General features: G+C 41.1%; 1 protein-coding gene across 2 annotated transcripts in view; it reads left to right on the top strand.

The window, feature by feature from the left end:
* The window catches only part of PDE7B (phosphodiesterase 7B), a 262403-nt gene that overhangs the window by 76901 nt on the left and 164244 nt on the right, over positions 1-21258 (top strand). For both annotated transcript variants that reach the window (XM_014573966.4, XM_075924239.2), the window contains exon 2: positions 2502-2562. In XM_014573966.4, the coding sequence (XP_014429452.1) occupies positions 2546-2562 (17 nt within the window). In that variant the 5' untranslated portion in view covers positions 2502-2545. The remainder of the gene's footprint in view (positions 1-2501; positions 2563-21258) is intronic.

Raw genomic sequence — 21258 nt, forward strand, 5'->3', positions numbered from 1 at the left:
GTGTTACTCAGGTCCTTAATTCTATTATTTTTTTATTTTTTTTTTAAGATAAAAAGGAAAATTCGTACTGGAGTTGTTCGTTTTCTTCCCCTTCTTATCCTTGTCAAGAGCAAAAGTAAAGTGCACAGCTCATCTGCCCCCTTTGCTCCCCAGCCAGAATGAGGAATGCAGCAAACTGGGCACTGTTCCCTCACTCCCTGACAAAAGGGAACAGCCAGCAATGACCCCATATGAATTTGGGGGGAACATCAGCCTCCTGTGCCCTCCCTAAAGGATGTTTGGGTTGTGGGGGGCTTGGGACTGGAGTGGTCCCAGATGAGGGGGTGCCCCCCCCACCCCACAGGCCCTTTTACCTGCCTAATTATTCTGTTCTCTGTATGGTATTATGAGATGCAATCCCATTCCAGGTACATCCCATTTTCCTAGCACAACCAAAACCTTACCTTGCTTTAATTAATGAGAAGAGGAGGCTGTATACTGAATTTGGTGGTCCTAGCTCTTACCATTTTGGAAGAGTTGTTGAACAAATAGACAGACAAACTATCTCAAAGTATTATATTTGAAAATTTAGAAAGACTAGATAGGAGAAGTAATGTCTTTAATTGGACCAACTTCCACTGGTGAGAGAGAGACAAGCTTTCGAGCTACACAGAGCTCCTTGGCAGGTCTGGGAAAGGTGGTCATGATAGATCTATGCGTATTGCAGCTACACTGCTGTAGCACTTCAGTGCAGATCCTACTATGCTGACAAGAGATCTTCCACCAGCGTAGTTAAGCCACCTCCATGAGAAGCATTAGTTATGTTGAGGGGAGAAGCCCTCCCATTAATATAGTATTGACTGAAATGGGTATTAAGTCAGTGTAACGGTGTTGCTCAGGAGTGTGGATTTTTCACACATCATCACAATGTAGTTATGTTGATGTAAGTTTAGTGTAGGCAGGGCATCAGAGTGTCACAGCTAAATACAAGATTGAACAGTTCAGAGTCAGTAGTTAACACATATCCTAAGACACCATTCAAGATAAAGTGGCCCATTAACCATCTTGTAGTCATAGGACAAAAAGTTGTCTTTTTCACATTAAACTGCTATAAATTGTGCTCTCAGGAATATGAAAAACAGTTTCCTCCTAAATAAAAGAATGAATGAAATATGAAAGTATAAATAGAACCTTAAAAATATAAACTTTATTGCACGCAATATGTTTCATGAAAACTATGCATCTGAGTGGATTATTCATTAATAATGAAACTTACATATATAGTGCTGTAATTTAATTGTGGTATACAAACACATTCTTTACCCATATATGTTGCAGTCTGAGCTATACATGTGTTCTTGGTTTCTCAGAATATAAATGAATGTATAGTAACAAGCTGTTTACTAGAGCTGTTCCTTTGTTTAGCACTTATGTTCAACACAACTAAAGAATTCCTGTAGGTTTTGCTAGCAGATACAGAATCTTTGGTCTCTTTTAAAACTGTTTCTACCTCTTGTTTAAATTTACTCCTCTTATATTCTGTCTACCAATGTATTATTTTAAAAAAGACTTTGACAAGGCCTGTCAAATTCTTGTATGGAAAAACTTAAAAAACAACAAATAGTCTTTCAGCACCTTAAAAACTAACAAAAAATGTAGATGGTATCATCAGCTTTTGTGGGCACAACCCACCTTTTCAAGTGGGTTGTGTTCATGAAAGCTCATGACATCATCCACATTTTTTGTTCATCTTTACAGTGCTGCAAGACTATTTGTTGTTTTTTAAATTTTTCCAGTTACAGACTAACACGGCTATCCCCTCTGAAATTCTTGTATGGTTAAGAGTTCCCCTATCCATTAACCAATTTTAAATAAACTATACAATGGGTTAAAATCAGAGCAGTAGCAAAATATCAATATTTATCCAAGGCAGTTGAAGTTTCCTTCTCTGACTCATGCCTTCCCAAGAAATGAGATGTTAAGATCACTTTCTCTGTTACCTCTTTGTGCACAGCAGGGAAGGCATTGCTTTTTTACTTTGTTTGGTTTTGCACCATCCCGTAGCCATATCCTTCTGGCTTTGTGACAATGCTTGTCAGTAGGAATGGATCTGCAAAGTCTTATGATTAGTGCATTTTAGGCTGAGACTCCAGACAGGAGTTCCATGAATGCCAATTCACCTAGCCTCTAATCTATATTTCATACCACAACTTGAAATTGAAATACATTGAACTAACCAATTCACAAATTAGTTTTCTACCCAGTTCTGCTTTCTGTTCTCCCTGCAAATATCCAATTAGTACTATGTTTACAGCAGGAAAATGAGATGTATGAATTACTTTACTTAATAGAAGCAGATTCTTTTCTCATCCTAAAATGTGGGCTATCAGAAAACCTTCTGACCATGCCATCTGCCCTTGAGTTATGGATCTGTGTTTTATCAGCGCTGATGGGAATAAAGAAAGTAGAAAATAAGTTTAAGAAACACTGCCACATTAAATATGTTCCTCTTTTTCTTTCAGAGGTGTGGAGAAATCTCATTTGATAGTCCTGAACAGAATGCCAAATGTGTTTGCATGCTAGGTAAGAAACCTTCATCTTTCGTGTGTGGAAGTATATACTGTTCATTTGATGCTTCTCTTCTAAATTAGACTGAATTCAGCCTATGAAGTATAATTAACTAAGTAAAAACTGGTTTGAATTACAATTGGATGCTCTTATACACCAGATGCATGTGTAAACCAGCTGATTATAGTGATTCTTCTCTTTCATTTATATTGTATTGTTGACTACGCTATGTCTAGACTGCAGAGCTTTTCTGGGATACCAGGGGTATCCCAAAAAAGCTTTGCAGTATCCAAGGAACATGTCCACTTTTTCGGAACAATTCCAAACAAGTGGATGCATTCTTTTGCCATCCATGTAATCCTCATTGTACGAGGAAGAAGGGATGTGTTGAAAGAGGAGGTTTTTCTAAAATTTGGTACAGTGTAGACAGGCCAAATTTCAGAAAAGCCTCTTTCAAAAGAAAAGCGGGAAAAGATATGCAAATTGCGGTTCTCAGTCTGCATAACTTTTTTCAACTTTTCTTTGTAGAGTAGACCCAGGCTAAGTGATTTCTGACAACTAATTATGAGAATTATTTGCAGATCTTTTCCAAATTCCTGTTTTACTGAAGGGACATTTTTGACTGGCTTGTATCTAAGCAGGATAGATTACCTGTGTGAAAAATGTAACACACTATAGGCTAAATTGTGCTCCGTTATACTGCCTTAAATCCAGAGTAACTCTTTCGAAGTCAGTGGAATTATTCTGGATATATACTTGTTTAACTGACAGCAAAAAACTGACCTAAATAAATCACATATCAGAGGAGAAAGAATTATGCTCATCTTCATATTGATTGAAAAACCCTTGCTTACCAAAGCATGCTCACCAAAGAATGCTCAGGATTTCCAAATCTCCCAATAATATATAGAGTACATAGTTCACATTATAATTTTGATTCATAACATTGGCATTCAAATGTGGTTACTATTACAGGGTCAGATTCTGTTATTCCTAGGATGAGGAGAAAATCATTCTCTTGTAGTAATCCCAGTGACATCATAAGAGTTTCAAAATCTGTCCCATAATTATTGTGTGTTCATATTCCAAGAAAATTTGAAGAGTTTGTTAGAGGGAGGAAAATGTTACTTCAAGTGTTTCCTTTAGTTTTTCCACTGAAAAAATCTAAAAGAGGTGAGCTGGTTTTAAACCTTCCCAGAACTTTCACTGTAACCATTCCAGTATGACTGCAAATGTTCCATGGTATAGACAGAAGGAAATGTCCTTTATGTGTAGCCTGTATAGTCTTAATTATGAGCTTTTTACTTACTAAAAAGAGTATAATTCTACTACTGCCCATCGTCACAACTGAAATGATGGTATTTGTCTGGTTGGGAAAGTTGGCAGCTCTAAGCCAGGTACCTGTAGTATATAATGTCCCATGGCTCGGGCAAGAAGGGGACGCAACAGGCGAGCCCCAACCCCAACAACTTTTCTAACTCTATCTAACATGGAAAGTAACTTGAATAAGAAACAAAACGGTTTAACAAGGTGCTAACTACTTAGAATGCTATGAATATCGCTGCTGAGATCACGCTTGAAGGCAAGTGAGAAGGGAGCTCCAATGACCTTCATGGTCGGTAAGAAGGAACTGAAAGAGTGGAGGGCCAATAGGGATACATATGCACCGATATAGCAGCGCCACCCCAGAGGGCTTCCCAGCTAACCCAATGGGTACCTCTAGTCTAAGGGAAAACTCTCCAGCAATCTGTGCACGCAGTATGCACACACCTAAGTGGAACAGACATGAGCAAGCACTCAAAGAAGAACTGTCCCTTATTTGGGGCTTCTGATTGTCCTTGCATAACCAAATCCTGACCTTATTTTAAGGTAGGAGAAAAAGAAGGTGGCAAATTTTGTGGACGTAGCTCTTACCGTTTAGGAGGAGTTCTTGAACAAACAGACTTTCAGACAATATATATATTTATATATATAAGACGGGGGGGGGGCAGAGAGCATGGCATACGTTTTTAAATTAGTTCTAAATATGCTGCTAAGGACTGGATAAAGAGAAAACCTGTGTGTACATGTGTACAAGAGAGAAAGAAAGAACAATTTCATGCTACTTCAGTAGCTGCAATCAAAACTGCTTACCTGTGCCATACACCCCATATTACTAACAAGATAAAGTGCTGTGCTTTCAGAGTAGATGGATATGGGTCCTAACAACTGATTATCTAACTTAGTAAAGTCCTGAGTAATCATGGTGTGTAGCACTGTGACAACCATGAAGTTGTAGGTAGCAATGGAGGATTTTCATTTGTTTTGTTTTAAAACATAATAAGGCTCAAACTTGCCAAGACCTATGTACACTGGTTATAGTCGGTCTGCTCACGGGGTTTCAAGCTGAGCTCAAGTGTAAGTGTTTGCAAGATTAGAATCTAAATTGACTAGTTATTTAAGGCCTTATCTCACATTCCTTAATCCCTCTCATTAAATTCTGTGTGAATTTAATAAAGAAATACAGGATCAGGTCCCTAAGGCTTTAAAGAATAATACCAATAAGGCTTGCAGGATGCTCTGCAAAGCTGCAAATTTTGACCAGTGTAGAAGTATTTGATTAGCTGAGTCTTTCCACTTTCTATTCCACTTCAAAGCAAAGTGGATATATTTACTTAACTATTTTTAATTTTTATTTTTCATTTAGGAGTGGGGGAAATTATCTACATGGGCTTCAAGCATTGAAACAGCTCAATAATTCATAAATTTTAAAGGAGAAAAATCTCTGTGTGTGATGCTTATGTAAGTCAGAGGACTATCATATGCAGCTCTGTCAATACCCTGGTGTTGGCTTGCAAAACACTTGCTATTTCAATAATGGGCTGAAACTGCCAACTGTGTTCAAACATGCGGAGGCTTTTCTGCTGTGAGCAAACAGCCACTGAGGACATAGCTGAATCTATGAAACTCATTTAATAGAGGACCAAATACTGGTATCCACAGGTAATAAATAAGAGAAGCATGCCACTGAAATAACACCCTTCTTTTGTGGAGCCAGGTACTCCTCTGTAGTGGAATGGAGGGAGGGAGTGTGTGGCCCTAAAGCAACATTTCTATGTTTAATAGTTTGCTAGGGGAAGTTTTCTTACTTTTTGGGTTGCTCTTTTCTTGGATGAATCGTAAGTGGGTATTTGTGAGGAAAATGCTGTTATTACAAGTAAGTATTCCTCAGACTATGTCTGCAAGGACCTAGTCTACAGAAAATGAGGGAAAGCTCATTATTCCTGCATGGGATGAATTTATAACACTGGGGAATAGCACATAAGCACTTTTCATAGCTAGCCATTAGGTTTGTGTTTGTCTCTTATTAACTTTAACTGCAGTACCAGACTATTTTAGCAAGAGCAAGTCACATCCCTTCTGGAAAAGTCTCTAGCTGACCTTCCCAAATCTTCAAGTGACAGATTCTAAGCAAGCAGAAGGCACAATCTCCTAATAAAGTCTGCCCAGTGCTTCAGTAATAAGACACAGCTCCTGGCAGCAGTAACTGTCAACACTAGCAACTTACATTAGAAAAATCTACCCTCACTTCCATTACCCCATGAATATGAACAGGGTTCAATGGATATAATGGACAGAATAATTTAACTCTATAGATATTATGGTGGGAGTCCCTGGATATTTCCTGGAGAACTGAAATAGGGGCAGATGCTCCCTCCTACTAAAATTGAAGACACATTTCAGCATGAACCAAGCAGGTTGAAATTTATTTGTGCAGGAAGGATTCACTTTTAAAAAAAGGAAAGTACACTAAAACAAATCATGTCTTGCTGGCATATTATCATGTTTTAGCAAAAATGTTTGCCAGCACTTGACAAACTGATAATCGACTACAGTAGAATTTCAATCCATCTGCAGATACGTTACATTCCAGCAACCTCTGAATGACTTATCTGCATAATCCAGCAGGCCCAAGCATATTTCTTTTTGTACAGATGTATTTATTTTCAATTAACTAGAAATAAAATTCAGTGGAATTAAAGTAGCAAAATAGATATTGTTCTTCTATTCTATTGTGTATCTACCTATTTTGAGTATTTGTATGTTATTGTAGTAACTGAGTGATTCATAGTTTCTATTGCTTCCCCTTTCAGGGACCTATTACTCTCCATGGGGCCAAATTTCAGAAAAACCTCCTCTTTTGACACATCCCTTCTTCCTCATACAATGGGGATTACAGGGATGGCGAAAGAACGTGTCCGCTTTTTCCAAAATTGTTTAAAAAAAGCAGTTGCATTCCTTGGACACGGCATAGCTTTTCCAGGATGCCAGAGGTATCTGCAGTCTAAACATAGCCTAAGTCTTACATTACCCAGAAGACCTGAAACTTTGAAACAACATCAAGCCCAAGAATGCAATTCAGATATAAAACATTTAAAGATAAGAAATAATTGTTGTTATTCTAAAATATTATCTGATATTCTGTAATTCAATGTGTGAGCAATTTTGGAGTTAATGAGGATCCCTAGGAATACATAATTAACACTCAAAACACTCTTGTTTATTTTCATAGTGTAACCCTTCTGCTGGGTAGGCCTGGCAGTAACCAGGGCTGGGTTCAATATATTGGGGTCTATCTCTCACAGAACTGGCTTGAGCCCCCACCCAGTGATCTGGGAAATTCACACACCCCTGGGTGCCTCTGAGAGGCAATGCTTCCCCACTCGCAAGCACTGAGTCTGAGTGTAGGAAAGAAACATTTAATGAAACAGAGAGAGAAGTCATACGGCATTAACTTGGGAGAAACACCACAAACAGAGTTCATAGCCCAAACATGAGCTAAGCCCGCCCCCCAGCCAAGAATCACCTGAAGTCCAAAGAGTCCAACACCCCAAGAGTCTCTGTCCCTGGTCTGTGCCACCCAGAGTCCCAAAGTTCACCTGCAGGGTTTCACCTCCCAACTTGGGTAGAAATGGGGGTGGCAGGATAGATAGGGGGCACCTTACGACACTCCACCATGCTCCACCAGCTGTCTCATCCCACGCCACCGGACGCTCCGCTGGTCGCCTGCCGCCGCTCCTCACCTGCCGCCGCTCCTCGCCTGCTGCCACCCCTCCACGCCACGCTGGTCACCGTGCCACACCAAGGTTGCTGCTCCATGCCACTGGTCGTTGCTCCTAGCCTGCCGCTGCTCCACACCATGTTACGCCACCAGCCAGTGATTCCCACCAACCACTCTGCTGGTCACCGCCACTCCACTGGCTGCAATGGGTCTGGCTCTCAGCCAAACCAGTGATTTCAGATCTCCATGATTTCAACTCGCTAGCCACCAGCTGGACTGGCAAAGGAATCCAGCTTCTACTGGACTACCAAAAGAAAAGACTCCTCAGGGGGAAAGGGGCAGGCTGGGCCAGTCTTATAGCTCACACCTGGCGGGTATGTGAAGCAGGTTGACTCAAGCCCTTTAACCCTTCCCCCCAGCTCAGTTCACTCAACTCTGGAAAGGGGGAGGCTTGTTCTTCTGAGACCTCTTACCATGATGGTGGTGTCTCTCCTGCAAGCACTGGTGGCATGTTTTACAGTTCCCACATTTATGGGTAGCATGATTAGTGACCCCCCACAATAGTCCCAAATTATTTATAATTCTCCACATTCCATTCCAACACTGACCCTCCACCAGCCCTGGCTGAATGGGATTTACATAGCCACACCTCGTATTCTCTCCTGAGCTGTATTTACATATCAACAGTTAACAGTTAATTACGTTGCAGAGCTAAACAATTGTAGTGGGCTCACCCACACCTCCTTTTAGCTGGCTGATAGCAAGCAGCAGTTCAGCCCCTGCTTACATCAGTAAATAATAATTATCCTCTTGACACAGTGAGGAGTTCCCACAAGACTTTTTTCAGCACAGAATCACAGGTACAGTACATGATACAATGAGTGTTTTAGTAACTTTCAATAAATGCATAACCCATAAAGTCCTTGATCTCTTTGTTAAAGCAGTATTGTTGGCTTTAGGGCATACTGCACTGTGTGCATGAGCTGTACACACAAATGTTAGAAAGCCAGCTTTAGGCTGATCCATCAACACACCTTCCTCTTTTTCATTCTCACATTTTTCTGTGGGGCTAAATCCACAAATAGAGTATCACTCGACAAGAAGGGTCTCAAAGTCTTATACTGAGAGGTTGTACTTCACTGTAAATTATGCACTTTATAGACTGTGCTCTTCCCAACAAACGTGATATGAAAGGAGGAAGAGAGACACTAGAAATTCTTTCTCAGTTCCATAACATATTTGGAACTGTGGATGTCTTCCTCTGCTTTCAGGGAAACCAACGGAGCAATGGGAGGCTCGTTTTCTATATCCACCCTCATCTGACACATTAGGCCCTGAGTGTTTTGCAATACTGCTTTTTAGTTTCATGATACTGGAATTTATCTGGAGTATTTGCATGCAGGGTATCAGTAGAGAATCTAGTACCAATCCTTTCTGCAAATGGTATTCATGGCTGGGTGAAGCAGTGCTGGACAGTGGAACTCTATCCACTTACACTTGCAGTGAACTTGGCCCAGTGTGTCCCTTTAGGATGAGGATGCTCTATAAAACATTAATATGTAATGTGCATGTTAATCCTGATTAATTGTGCCATATATGAGGACAGCATGTCCTCATTTTTTACAAATTTAAATCTTAGTAAATAGATATAAGAATATATTTCATAGAAAGAAGACCTCACTTTGTTGACTAACTCATTCAGTACTTACATACAATCACACTGAGTTAAAGATGATGATAAATCCTAAATTGAGTGTTTTGACTGTATTGGCATGACAAAACATTACATCTCTATCTTTTCTGTCATCTTATTCTGTTTGGGACCTTTAATCCATGGATTAATAATGTGATAGAACATGAAGATAAGAAGAAGATATCACCTGGAAGATAATAGGGTGATAGGTAACAGCCAGCATGGATTTGTAAAGAACAGATCATGTCAAACCAATTTGATAGTCGTCTTTGATAGGATAATGAGTCTTGTAGATAAGGGAGAAATGGTGGACATGGTATACCTAGACTTTAGTAAGGCATTTGATATAGTCTTGCACGATCTTCTTATAAATAAATTAGGCAAATACAACTTAGATGGCGTTACTCTAAGGTGGGTGCATAACTAGCTGGATAACTGTTCTCAGAGAGTAGTTATTAACGGTTCACAATCCTGCTGGAAGGGCATAACAAGTGGGGTTCCACGGGCATCTGTTTTGGGACCGGTTCTGTTCAATATCTCATCAACAATTTAGGTATTGGCATAGAGAGTACGCTTATTAAGTTTGCAAATGATACCAAGCTGGGAGGAGTTGAAATTGCTTTGGAGGATAGAGTCATAATCCTCCAAACAGGAACAAACAGGAAGAACTGGAGGCCTTGGCCCAGACCAAGAAATATGATTTAATTGGGATAACAGAGACTTGGTGGGATGACTCACATGACTGGAGCGCTGTCATGGAAGGATATAGACTATTCAGGAACAACAGGCAGGGGAGAAAAGCAGGAGGAGTTGCACTATATGTAAGAGAGCATTACGATTGCTCTGAACTCCAGTATAAAGAGGGAGAAAAACCTGTTGAGAGTCTATGGGTTCAGTTTAGAGTAGCAAACAACAGCATTGATGTTGTGGTTGGTGTTTGCTACAGGCCACCGAATCAGGTGGATGAGGTAGATGAGGCTTTCTTCGGACAACTGAGCGAAGCTTCCAGATCACAGGCCCTGGTTCTCGTGGGGGACTTTAATCACCCTGACATCTGCTGAGAAACCTATACGGCAGTACACAGGCAATCCAGGAAGTTTTTGGAGAATGTTGGGGATAACTTCTTGACACAGGTGCTGAAGGATCCGACCAGAGGCCGTGCGCAGCTTGACCTTCTGCTCACAAACAGGGAGGAACTAATAGGGGAAGTGGAAGTGGGTGACAACCTGGGAAGCAGTGATCATGAGATGGTAGATTTCAGGATCCTGACCAAAGGAAGAAAAGAGAGTAGTAAAATACACACCTTGGACTTCAAAAAAGCAGATTTTGACTCCCTCCGAGATCTGATGGGCAGAATCCCCTGGGATGTTAACATGAAGGGGAAAGGAGTCCAGGACAGCTGGCAGTATTTTAAAGAAGCCTTATTGAAAGCACAGAAAGAAACCATCCCGATGCGTAGCAAGAGAGGCAAACATGGTAGGAGACCGGACTGGCTTACAGGGGAAATCCTTGGTGAACTTAAGCACAAAAAGGAAGCTTACAAAGAGTGGAAACTTGGACAAATGACCAGGGAGGAGTTTAAAGGTATAGCTCGAGAATGCCGGGGGGTTATCAGGAAGGTGAAAGCGCAAATGGAATTGCGACTGGCTAAGGATGTGAAGGATAACAAGAAAGGTTTCTACAGGCATGTTAACAAGAAGAAGGTGATCAGAGAGGGTGTGCGGCCCCTAATGGATGAAGGAGGTAACCTAGTGACAGATGATGTGGGGAAAGCTGAAGTACTCAATGCTTTCTTTGCCTCTGTATTCACGGACAAGGTCGGCTCCTGGACTTCTGCGCCAAGTGACGCAAGATGGGATGAAGATGGACAGCCCGTGGTGGGTAAAGAACAGGTTAGGAACTATTTAGAAAAGCTAAACGTACATAAATCCATGGGTCCGGACTTAGTGCATTCGAGGATACTGAGGGAGTTGGCAAATGTCATTGTAGAGCCTTTGGCTATTATCTTTGAAAAGTCGTGGAGATTGGGAGAAATCCCGGATGACTGGAAAAAGGCAAATGTAGTGCCCATCTTCAAAAAAGGAAAGAAGGATGATCCAGGGAACTATAGGCCGGTCAGTCTTACCTCGGTTCCTGGAAAAATCATGGAAGGGATCCTTAAGGAATCCATATTGAGGCACTTGGATGAGAGGAAAGTGATTAGGAATAGTCAGCATGGATTCACAAAGAGCAAGTCGTGCCTGACCAATCTCATTAGCTTCTATGATGAGGTAACTGGCTCGGTGGACATGGGGAAGTCAGTGGATGTTATATATCTTGACTTTAGCAAGGCTTTTGATACGGTCTCCCACAATATTCTTGCCAGCAAGTTAAGGGATTGTGGATTGGATAAAAGGACGGTAAGATGGATAGAAAGATGGCTAGAAGGCCGGGCCCAGCGGGTAGTGATCAATGGCTCGATGTCAGGATGGCAGTCGGTTTCTAGCGGAGTGCCCCAAGGTTCGGTTCTAGGACCGGTTTTGTTCAATATCTTTATTAATGATCTGGCTGAGGGGATAGATTGCACCCTCAGCAAGTTTGCGGATGACACTAAGCTGGGGAGAGAGGTAGATACGCTTAAGGGTAGAGATAGGGTACAGAATGACTTAGACAAATTGGAAGATTGGGCCACAAGAAATCTGATGAGGTTCAACAAGGACAAGTGTAGAGTCCTGCACTTGGGACGGAAGAATCCCAAGCATAGTTACAAGCTGGGGACCAACCAGTTAAGTAGTAGTTCTGCAGAAAAGGACCTGGGGGTTACAGTGAATGAGAAGCTAGATATGAGTCAACAGTATGCCCTTGTAGCCAAGAAGGCTAATGGCATATTAGGTTGCATTAAGAGGAGCATTGCCAGCAGATCCAGAGATGTCATCATTCCCCTTTATTCGGCTTTGGTGAGGCCGCATCTGGAGTATTGTGTCCAGTTCTGGGCCCCCTACTACAAAAAGGATGTGGACGCATTGGAGAGGGTCCAGCGGAGGGCAACCAAAATGATTAGGGAGCTGGAGCATATGACTTATGAGGAGAGGCTGAGGGACTTGGGTCTGTTTAGTCTGCAGAAGCGAAGAGTGAGGGGGGATTTGATAGCAGCCTTCAACTTCCTTGAAGGGTGGTTCCAAAGAGGATGGAGAGAGGCTGTTCTCAGTAGTGACAGATGGCAGAACAAGGAGCAATGGTCTCAAGTTGTGGTGGGAGAGGTCCAGGTTGGATATTAGGGAAAACTATTTCACTAGGAGGGTGGTGAAGCACTGGAATGGGTTACCTAGGGAAGTAGTGGAGTCTCTATCCCTAGAGGTGTTTAAGTCTTGGCTTGACAAAGCCCTGGCCGGGTTGATTTAGTTGGAATTGGTCCTGCCTAGAGCAGAGGCTGGACTTGATGACCTTCTGAGGTCTCTTCCAGTTCTATGATTCTATGATAATTCAAAATGATCTGGACAAACTGGAGAAATGGTCTGAGATAAATAGGATGAAGTTTAATAAGGACAAATGCAAAGTACTCCACTTAGGAAGGAACAATCAGTTTCATACATACAGAATGGGAAGCAACTGTCTAGGAAGGAGTACTGCAGAAAGGTATCTAGGGGTCATAGTGGACCCGAGGCTAAATTTGAGTCAACAGTGTGACACTGTTGCAAAAAAAGCAAATATGATTCTGGGATACATTAACAGGTGTGTTGTGAGCAGACAGAAGAAGTCATTCTTCCGCTCTACTCTGCACTGGTCAGGCCTCAATTGGAGTATTGTGTCCAGTTCTGGGCACCACATTTCAAGAAAGATGTGGAGAAATTGGAGAAGATCCAGAGAAGAGCATCAAGAATGATTAAAGATCTAGAAAGCATGACCTATGAAGGAAGACTGAAAGAATTGAGCTTGTTTAGTTTGGAAAGGAGAAGACTGAGAGGGGACATAATAGCCATTTTCAGGTATCTAAAAGGGTGTCACAAGGAGGGGGGAGAAAAATTGTTCTCCTTGGCCACTAAGGATAGGACAAGAAGCAATGGACTGCAGCAAGGGAGGTTTAGGCTAGACATTAGGAAAAACTTTCTAACTATCAGGATGGTTAAACACTGGAATAACAGTCTAGGGAGGTTGTGGAATCTCCCTCTCTAGAGATATTTAAGAGTAGGTTAGATAGACATCTATCAGAGATGGTCTAGACAATACTGGGTCCTGCTGAGAGAGCAGGGGACCGGTTTTGATGACCTCTCGAGGTCCCTTCCGGTTCTAGTGTTATATGATTCTATGAAAATGTATAGTATCAAATCATACTTAAGATCTATGCAATATAAACATGACAGATTTCCTCTAAATCTTAGGTTAATTGTGACAATGGAATTTGTGTATCTAAACAACAAACCACACTTAATTTGCAGCAAAAGAGATTTAGGTTAGATAGTAGGAAATGCTTTCTAACTACTAGAGTATTTAAATTGAGGAATGGACATTCAAGAAAGACTGCCCATCAATGGATGTTTTAAGAATAGGTTGGACAAACACTCTGGGTTTTCTTGATCCAGCCTCAGCACTTGGGACTGGACTTGACATTTTGAGGTCCCTTTCAGCCTTATTTTATTATGGTGCAATTAGCTGCTAGTACAGAACATATCCAGACAAATGTGAATTTAGACTGGATATGAATCTTTATCATATCTGTTACATTTGGGAAAAAGGGCAAAACCCCTTTTTCATAGATCTTCCCCAAAATGGTGAGGTTGGCATGTATCTCTCTCTATATAAATAGATCTATGCATATTTGTAGCACACTTGTATTTTAGAAGTTTCACCTATCAAAGTCTTCTAAAAGAGTAGCATAAGCAGGAGATTTTTGCTTTATCTGATAAATAGATCCAAAGAGCAGAATAAAGAAGTTGTCTTTTGACACATTCCACCAGACTATAATATCTAATATAAATTCTGATGCATGCTTATTTAAATTAATAATTAGCATAGATCAGTATAGTAAATAGAATATCTTAGGGCAGAGGGAGGGTTTTTATATGCAAATATACGTATCAGAGTTTCCAGTTCATTTTGTCGTCTTTTTTTTTTAAGTTTTTTCCTTTGTCTAGAGACAATTGAACACATCCTGTTAGAGAAGCCGTTTGATGTTTATCTTCTTGCAATTGGTTTGGGCACAAGCCGCATGTTAATACAGACAAAAGAAGTCTTGTTTTGATTGGCATAAAATGAAAACACAAGGGCTAAGTGGCACAATGATGGAATGTGTACTTTGTTGAGCCCCTTGACAAAAAATGTTCTGTGAGTTCTCATACCCACCAGTTTGTCATTTTTAGTTTCCATTTTTAGCTTGGAACCTCAGGGTCTTCCGAGTTAGTGTTAGACCACCATATAGTTTATAAAGAGCAAGATTGTTTCCTGCATCAGAACTCAGTGCAGGAGAGAACTGGGCATATCAGGGAGGCAAGAGCACAAGTAATGGTGAATACTGTACGCACAAAGACTGCACGTTCAAAGCAATGCAGAGATCTCTCTTGTGATTCTTTGCAACTGACTTATTTGACAGGAAACATTCTGGTAGCATAGCAGGTAAGTCCAAGAACTGTGCAGATCCACATTACCATCATCATATATAAAAAGTAAGCAAGAGGACACTTCTGCTTCTCTCCCATGTCAGCAATAGGTAAACTTTGTTTGAACCATGTTTTGAGGCTAGGAATGCAGAACCCACCCACATATTCTCTCTTAATTTCCTCAAGCATTGCCCCTATTATTGGAGCTTTGTTTTTAGAATCAGGATTGAATCTGTAATTATCATTTATTATTTGCAGTAGTTTAATTATGAAATTTCTAGATGGGAACGGTGAAATGGGGAAGTACACAACAGTGTGTAGAAGCTGCAGATCAGCAGCATGTCATACTATAATTTGTAGTTGACAATGCAGTGCTGCACACACAAAAATATGTAAGAAAGGAAAAATGCATTCATTGGCTGGGAATCTTATGAATGCTTAGAGCCAAGGATCAGATAGTTCAGAGGAAGAGAAATTCCAGGGCTTCTGCCTACCAATAAATCACGGCTACTAATAGTAGCTACCCAGCAATCTTCAGGAAATTACACAGACTATACAATTATTAGGTATAACAAAGTAATTACCTAAGAAACAAAGACTAATTGTTAGTTGTGAGCTGACATCACAAACTATGAATTTTGAACCTATCCTCCAAAAGAAAGTTTGGAAGTATTTGAGTCTGGGGTTTTGTTTAGCCCATTGCACCATAAAGAGAAGGACTAGTTCCAAACACATAGATCAGTTTTCATTCAGATTCTGGGTCTTTGGCTGTGAGGTTTGGGTAGATGGAAGAAGGGTCCTGTGGCTTTGTCACTACCCTACAAATTGAAAGACTTGGATTTGACCCCTTACTCCCCCAAGAGCTTCCTCAAGCTAAGTCTACACTTCCGGGTTTTTGTGACAGAAGGTATGCAAATTGCACTCTCATATCTTCTGCCGATCCTTTTTGCAGAAGAGGTTTTGCCGCTAAAAAGCCCCATGTAGACAGGGCCATTTGTCAGAAAAAAAAAAACCTTTTGTGCAAGATCCCTTATTCCTCAAAAATGAGGTTTACAGGTGATCTTGGGCAAATAATTTTGTTTATCTGCATCTCAGCTCCCCAGCTGTCAAGGAGGGCTAATAGCCCTTCCCTCTCTCATAGTGGGGATAAACACATTGCAAAGTTGTAAGGTGCTCAGACACTACAGTGAAGGAGGCGATATAGAAATCAAAGGCTATGTCTAGACTGCAAGCCTCTTTCGAAAGAGGCTCTTTCGAAAGATACTTTCGAAAGAGCCTCTTTCGAAAGAGAGCGTCTAGACTGCACGCGGAATTTCGAAAAAGCAAGCCGCTTTTTCGAAAGAAAGCACCCAGTCTGTGTCCAGACTCAGGGGTTTTTTCGAAAAAAGTAGCCTTTTTTCGAAAAAACTTCACCTGCGTCTAGACTGCAGCCGCGTTCTTTCGAAATTAAATCGAAAGAATGCGGCTTTTCTTTCGACGGTGGTAAACTTAATTCCACGAGGAAGAACGCCTTCTTTCGAAAGTGCTCTTTCGAAAGAAGGCGTTCTTGACAGCAAACAGGCTTTTTAGAAAGAGAGCATCCAGACTCACTGGGTGCTTTCTTTCGAAAAAGCAGCTTGCTTTTTCGAAATTCCGCGTGCAGTCTAGACGCGCTCTTTCGAAAGAGGCTCTTTCGAAAGTATCTTTCGAAAGAGCCTCTTTCGAAAGAGGCTTGCAGTCTAGACATAGCCCCAGTGAGTCTGGATGCTCTCTTTCTAAAAAGCCTGTTTGCTTTCAAGAACGCCTTCTTTCGAAAGAGCACTTTCAAAAGAAGGCGTTCTTCCTCGTGGAATTAGGTTTACCACCGTCGAAAGAAAAGCCGCATTCTTTCGATTTAATTTCGAAAGAACGCGGCTGCAGTCTAGACGCAGGTGAAGTTTTTTCCAAAAAAGGCTACTTTTTTCGAAAAAACCCCTGAGTCTGGACACAGCCTAAGGCTATGTCTAGACTGCAAGCCTCTTTCGAAAGAGGCTCTTTCGAAAGATACTTTCGAAAGAGCCTCTTTTGAAAGAGAGCATCTAGACTGCACGTTGAACTTTCGAAAAAGCGGCTTGCTTTTTCGAAAGAAAGCATCCAGTGAGTCTGGATGCTCTCTTTCGAAGAAGCCCTATTTACATTGAAGAACGCCTTCTTTCGAAAGAGGAACTTTCGAAAGAAGGCGTTCTTCCTCGTGAAATGAAGTTTACCGCCATCGAAAGAAAAGCTGCGTTCTTTCGATTTAATTTCGAAAGAACGCGGCTTGAGTCTGGACGCAGGTGAGGTTTTTTCGAAAAAAGGCTACTTTTTTCGAAAAAACCCCTGAGTCTGGATACAGCCTAAGAGAGAGGCTTCTTTCCCATTGCTATTAACTTCAAGACTCTTGTGCTGTATCAAAAGTTTTTAATCACATTGCCAGATGGCCTTGCAAAACAGGCATTTTTATGCAAACTGCTGAGGGATTCTGATGTATCAAAAGAGTACAAAGGAATGTGACTGTCCTCCAGTTGCTACTGCCCAGGAAAGTGGAACAAGTTCTTATCAGAGAAAGAAGCAAAAAAGCAAGAGCTGTCCTTGGAAATTTGAAGATAATTTGAATTCCCACGCAGCACTTCAATACATGGCCATATTCTATTTTCAAATAATAAATAACACCTGCCATCGCCGGGTGTGTGTGTGTGTGTGTGGGTATGTGTGGATGTGTGTATGTATGTGTGTAAGAAAGCATCTCTACACAATGTGCCATTAACCACAGCAATTTTCTGTACAAGAAGTGCAGAATAAAAAATCTCATACTGATCCACATCTAATTGTAGAAGATGATAAATAAATCATCATCAGGTGAGGTAGGATTGGGCCCAAATATGAGTTATTTAGTGGAATAGACAACTTTTGAAGTTATTTTGAGCAGAAGATCAGCAACACCCTCGTGGTAAATGGCACAAAATAAAATAAAACTCTATTTGATCCATCAGAAGAGCAACATGTATCTAATAAAGTACTATCTACATTCTTTGACCCCCTCAACCCACTCATCCACCCATTCAGAAGATGAGTGCAGCAAGTGTTACATAGATTCACAGAGTTTAAGGCAAAAAGGGGCCATCTTCTCTGATCTCCTACATATCATAGGCCATTACATTTTCCACAGTTATCCCTGCATTCAGTCCAATAACATGAGTTTGGCTGAAGCTTGTCTTTGAGAAAGACATCTGCTCCTGATTTATATGCATCAAGAGATGGAGAATCCACCTCTTTCCTTGGCAATATGTTCCAATGGTTAATCACCCTCACAGTTAAAATTGTCCCTAATTCTCTTTTGAATTTGTTTGGCTTGATCTAAGTCCTTCGCGCCTCCCCCCTCCCCCCCGCCGCCTCTCTCTCTACACACACACACACACACACACACACAGAAGTTTTTATGTTTTTCTCTGTGAAATCAAAGAGCCCTTTAGTACCTGGTACTTTTCCTTCGTGAAGGTACTTAGGTATGTTATCAGGTCACCTCTCAATCTTTCTGATAAACTAAACAAATTGAACTTCTTCAGTCTCTTATTGTGAGGCACATTCTCCAGCCCTTGAATAATTTTGTAGTGCTTTTCTGCATCCTTTTGTTTTTCAACAAATGGATTCTTGAACTGCACACACTATCATAGGCATCAACTCCCTCTGAGCCCAGGGGGTGCTCAACTCTCAGCTCCACCCGACTTCTTGACTCCAAGCACCCATCTCCAGCCCACTTCTGCTCTGTCCCTGGCCTTGCCCCCAACCCTTCCTCCAAGTCCCTATACCTGAGTACACTTCACTCCTGCTCCATCTCCTCCCTCCCAGAGCCTCCTGCTCTCTGCAAAATAGCTGATTGCAGCAGGTAGGAAACATTGGGAGGGAATGGGAAGAAATGATCAGTGGAGTGGCTGGTGGGTGGGAAGTGCGAAGAGGAAGGAAGAAGCTGGCTGCTAGTGGGTGCTAAGCAGCTGCTAATTTTGTTCTGTGGGTGCTCCAGCCCTGGAGTACCCACAGAATCAGCACGTATGCACAGTATTCCAGTATCTTCTCAGTGCCTCTCTACTCCCCTAACGGAAGGATCACATTAGCTTATGCAGTAAATGGCCAAATTTCCACTGACTATAGGGCCAGGATTTCACATTTTCAATACGATAATAAATGTAGTTTAACATTTAAACCAAATGAACTAATAATATTCAATAGGTATGCTGGAGGTTTAAAAAATGTTCACTCTGTATTTTTGCATATACAGCGCATGGTTAATCTAATATTGTAGTTTCCCTTGAGCTTAGAGTGATTTTACAAAAAGTACTTAGAAATACTGGCATCAAATTCACTTCATTAAGAGCTATTTTAAAAAGAAGATATGTCTAATGGCCTGGGATTGATTTGTGGTTTTGAGAACTGAGGGCATTTTGTTTTGTTTCTGTCATCAAAATTGTACAACATTATTGTAACAAACATTTTTCTATGACAACTAAAAAGGAAACAGTAATAGTAAATAGCTTTTGCAGTGAGTTTTAGCAGTGGCACTAGGTTAAAAAAATCTTGTGTGCTATTCACTCTTATCCTCCATAAGAACCAAACCCACATCTGACTGTGGCTATTTTTGTGTGTAAAATTCCATATGAAATGAGTACTGACACATTTTAAAAAGTAGCATATAAATCTTCACACCTCAACTATATCCCTAATTTTTGCAAAGGAGGAAAAATGACCTTGTAGTTAAGCCACAGTCTGTCCTAATCATAGAACATTAGAACTGGAAGGGACCTCGAGAGGTCCTTGAGTCCAGTCCCCTGTCCTCATGGCAGGACCCAGTACCATCTAGACCATCCCTGATAGATGTCTACCTAACCTGCTCTTAAATGTCTCCAGAGATGGATATTCCACAACCTCCCTAGGCAACTTATTCCAGTGTTTAACCACCCTGACAGCTAGGAAGTTTTTCCTGATGTCCAACCTAAACCTCCCTTGCTGAAGTTTAAGCCCATTGCTTCTTGTCCTATCCTCAGAGGCCACTGAGAACAATTTTTCTCCCTGGTGGTGCTTCATCCTGCATTAATCCCTATGAATCCTAATACACTAAGGCTGTGTCTACACTGCACCCCTTTTCTGGAAAAGGGATGCAGATTAGACACATCGGAATAGCAAAATCCGCGGGGGATTTAAATATCCCCCGCGGCATTTGCATTTACATGGCTGCTACTTTTTTCCGGCTTGGGGATAAGCTGGAGAAAAGCGCCAGTCTAGACGTTATTCTCCGGAAAATATGCCCTTTTCCGGAGGATCTCTTATTCCTACTTTCAAGTCCCTTATGCCTACTTTCAAGTAGGAATAAGAGATCCTCCGGAAAAGGGCTTATTTTCCGGAGAATCACGTCTAGACTGGCGCATTTCTCCGGCTTATCCCCAAGCTGGAAAAAAGCGGCAGCCATGTAAATGCAAATGCCGCGGGGGATATTTAAATCCCCCGTGGATTTTGCTATTCCGAAGTCTACATTAGCACCCCTTTTCCAGAAAGGGGTGCCAATGTAGACACAGCCTAAGTCTATAGCATTTTGCATGCTTTGCTCTCAAAGGGTTTTACAAAATTAGTAAGTATCATTATCCCTGTATGGTGAATCCTAGTTAATAGTGTATTCGCTTATACACAAAATACAGTCACACACACAACTATCATCAATCTGGCATTTATCTAATCTTCTGCATTTCCAGCTAAATCCATATTTTCATGAAAGAAAGGTTTATTGATGTATTAAAATTCTTAAGAACTTGGCAGAAGAAAATGGATATTCTAAATATGACAAGAGAGGATTAAAAATGAACCTCAACACTTCTTTTCTAGATTTAAATACTCACGCTGCATGTCAATTTCAGACATAGGTAGCTGGGAAGTGAGAATCTGTGTGTTCTGTGACTCATAAGAAAGTATTAACTTTTGTATATTTGGCAAGAATATTGTTGCTCTTGATGTAATTCCTTGTGTCGGCCACACAGCAAACTTTAAGTTTAAATTCATGATGAAGAAACTTTCTGAGTGTAATCCCTCACCCTACCCACCAATACAAAATACAGCAACAACAACAAAACATCCTTTTATTTTAAACTGTCCCCCCCATCACTCATGTTTCTTTCAAAAGCAGCTTCTTTGTAATAAAGAGCTGATCAAAGTTCATTGGCATCTAATCAGGTTTCAGAATCTATTCTGGCTCATTAATCATCCAAAGAGTCCTATGGATCAAGAGATAGGTCATTGTGTTTAAAAGCAAAGCCTGAAATGTTACCCCCATCTGTGCTGACTCTCCTGCCAAGATTCTCTAGTGACTTTTTTCCCCCCTTTGATTTCCAGAACTTCAAGTACAGAGGCTCCAGTCAGTACCT

This window comes from Pelodiscus sinensis, chromosome 3, assembly GCF_052426305.1.
Source record: "Pelodiscus sinensis isolate ZL-2025 chromosome 3, ASM5242630v1, whole genome shotgun sequence".
Classification (NCBI taxonomy): Eukaryota; Metazoa; Chordata; order Testudines; family Trionychidae; genus Pelodiscus; species Pelodiscus sinensis.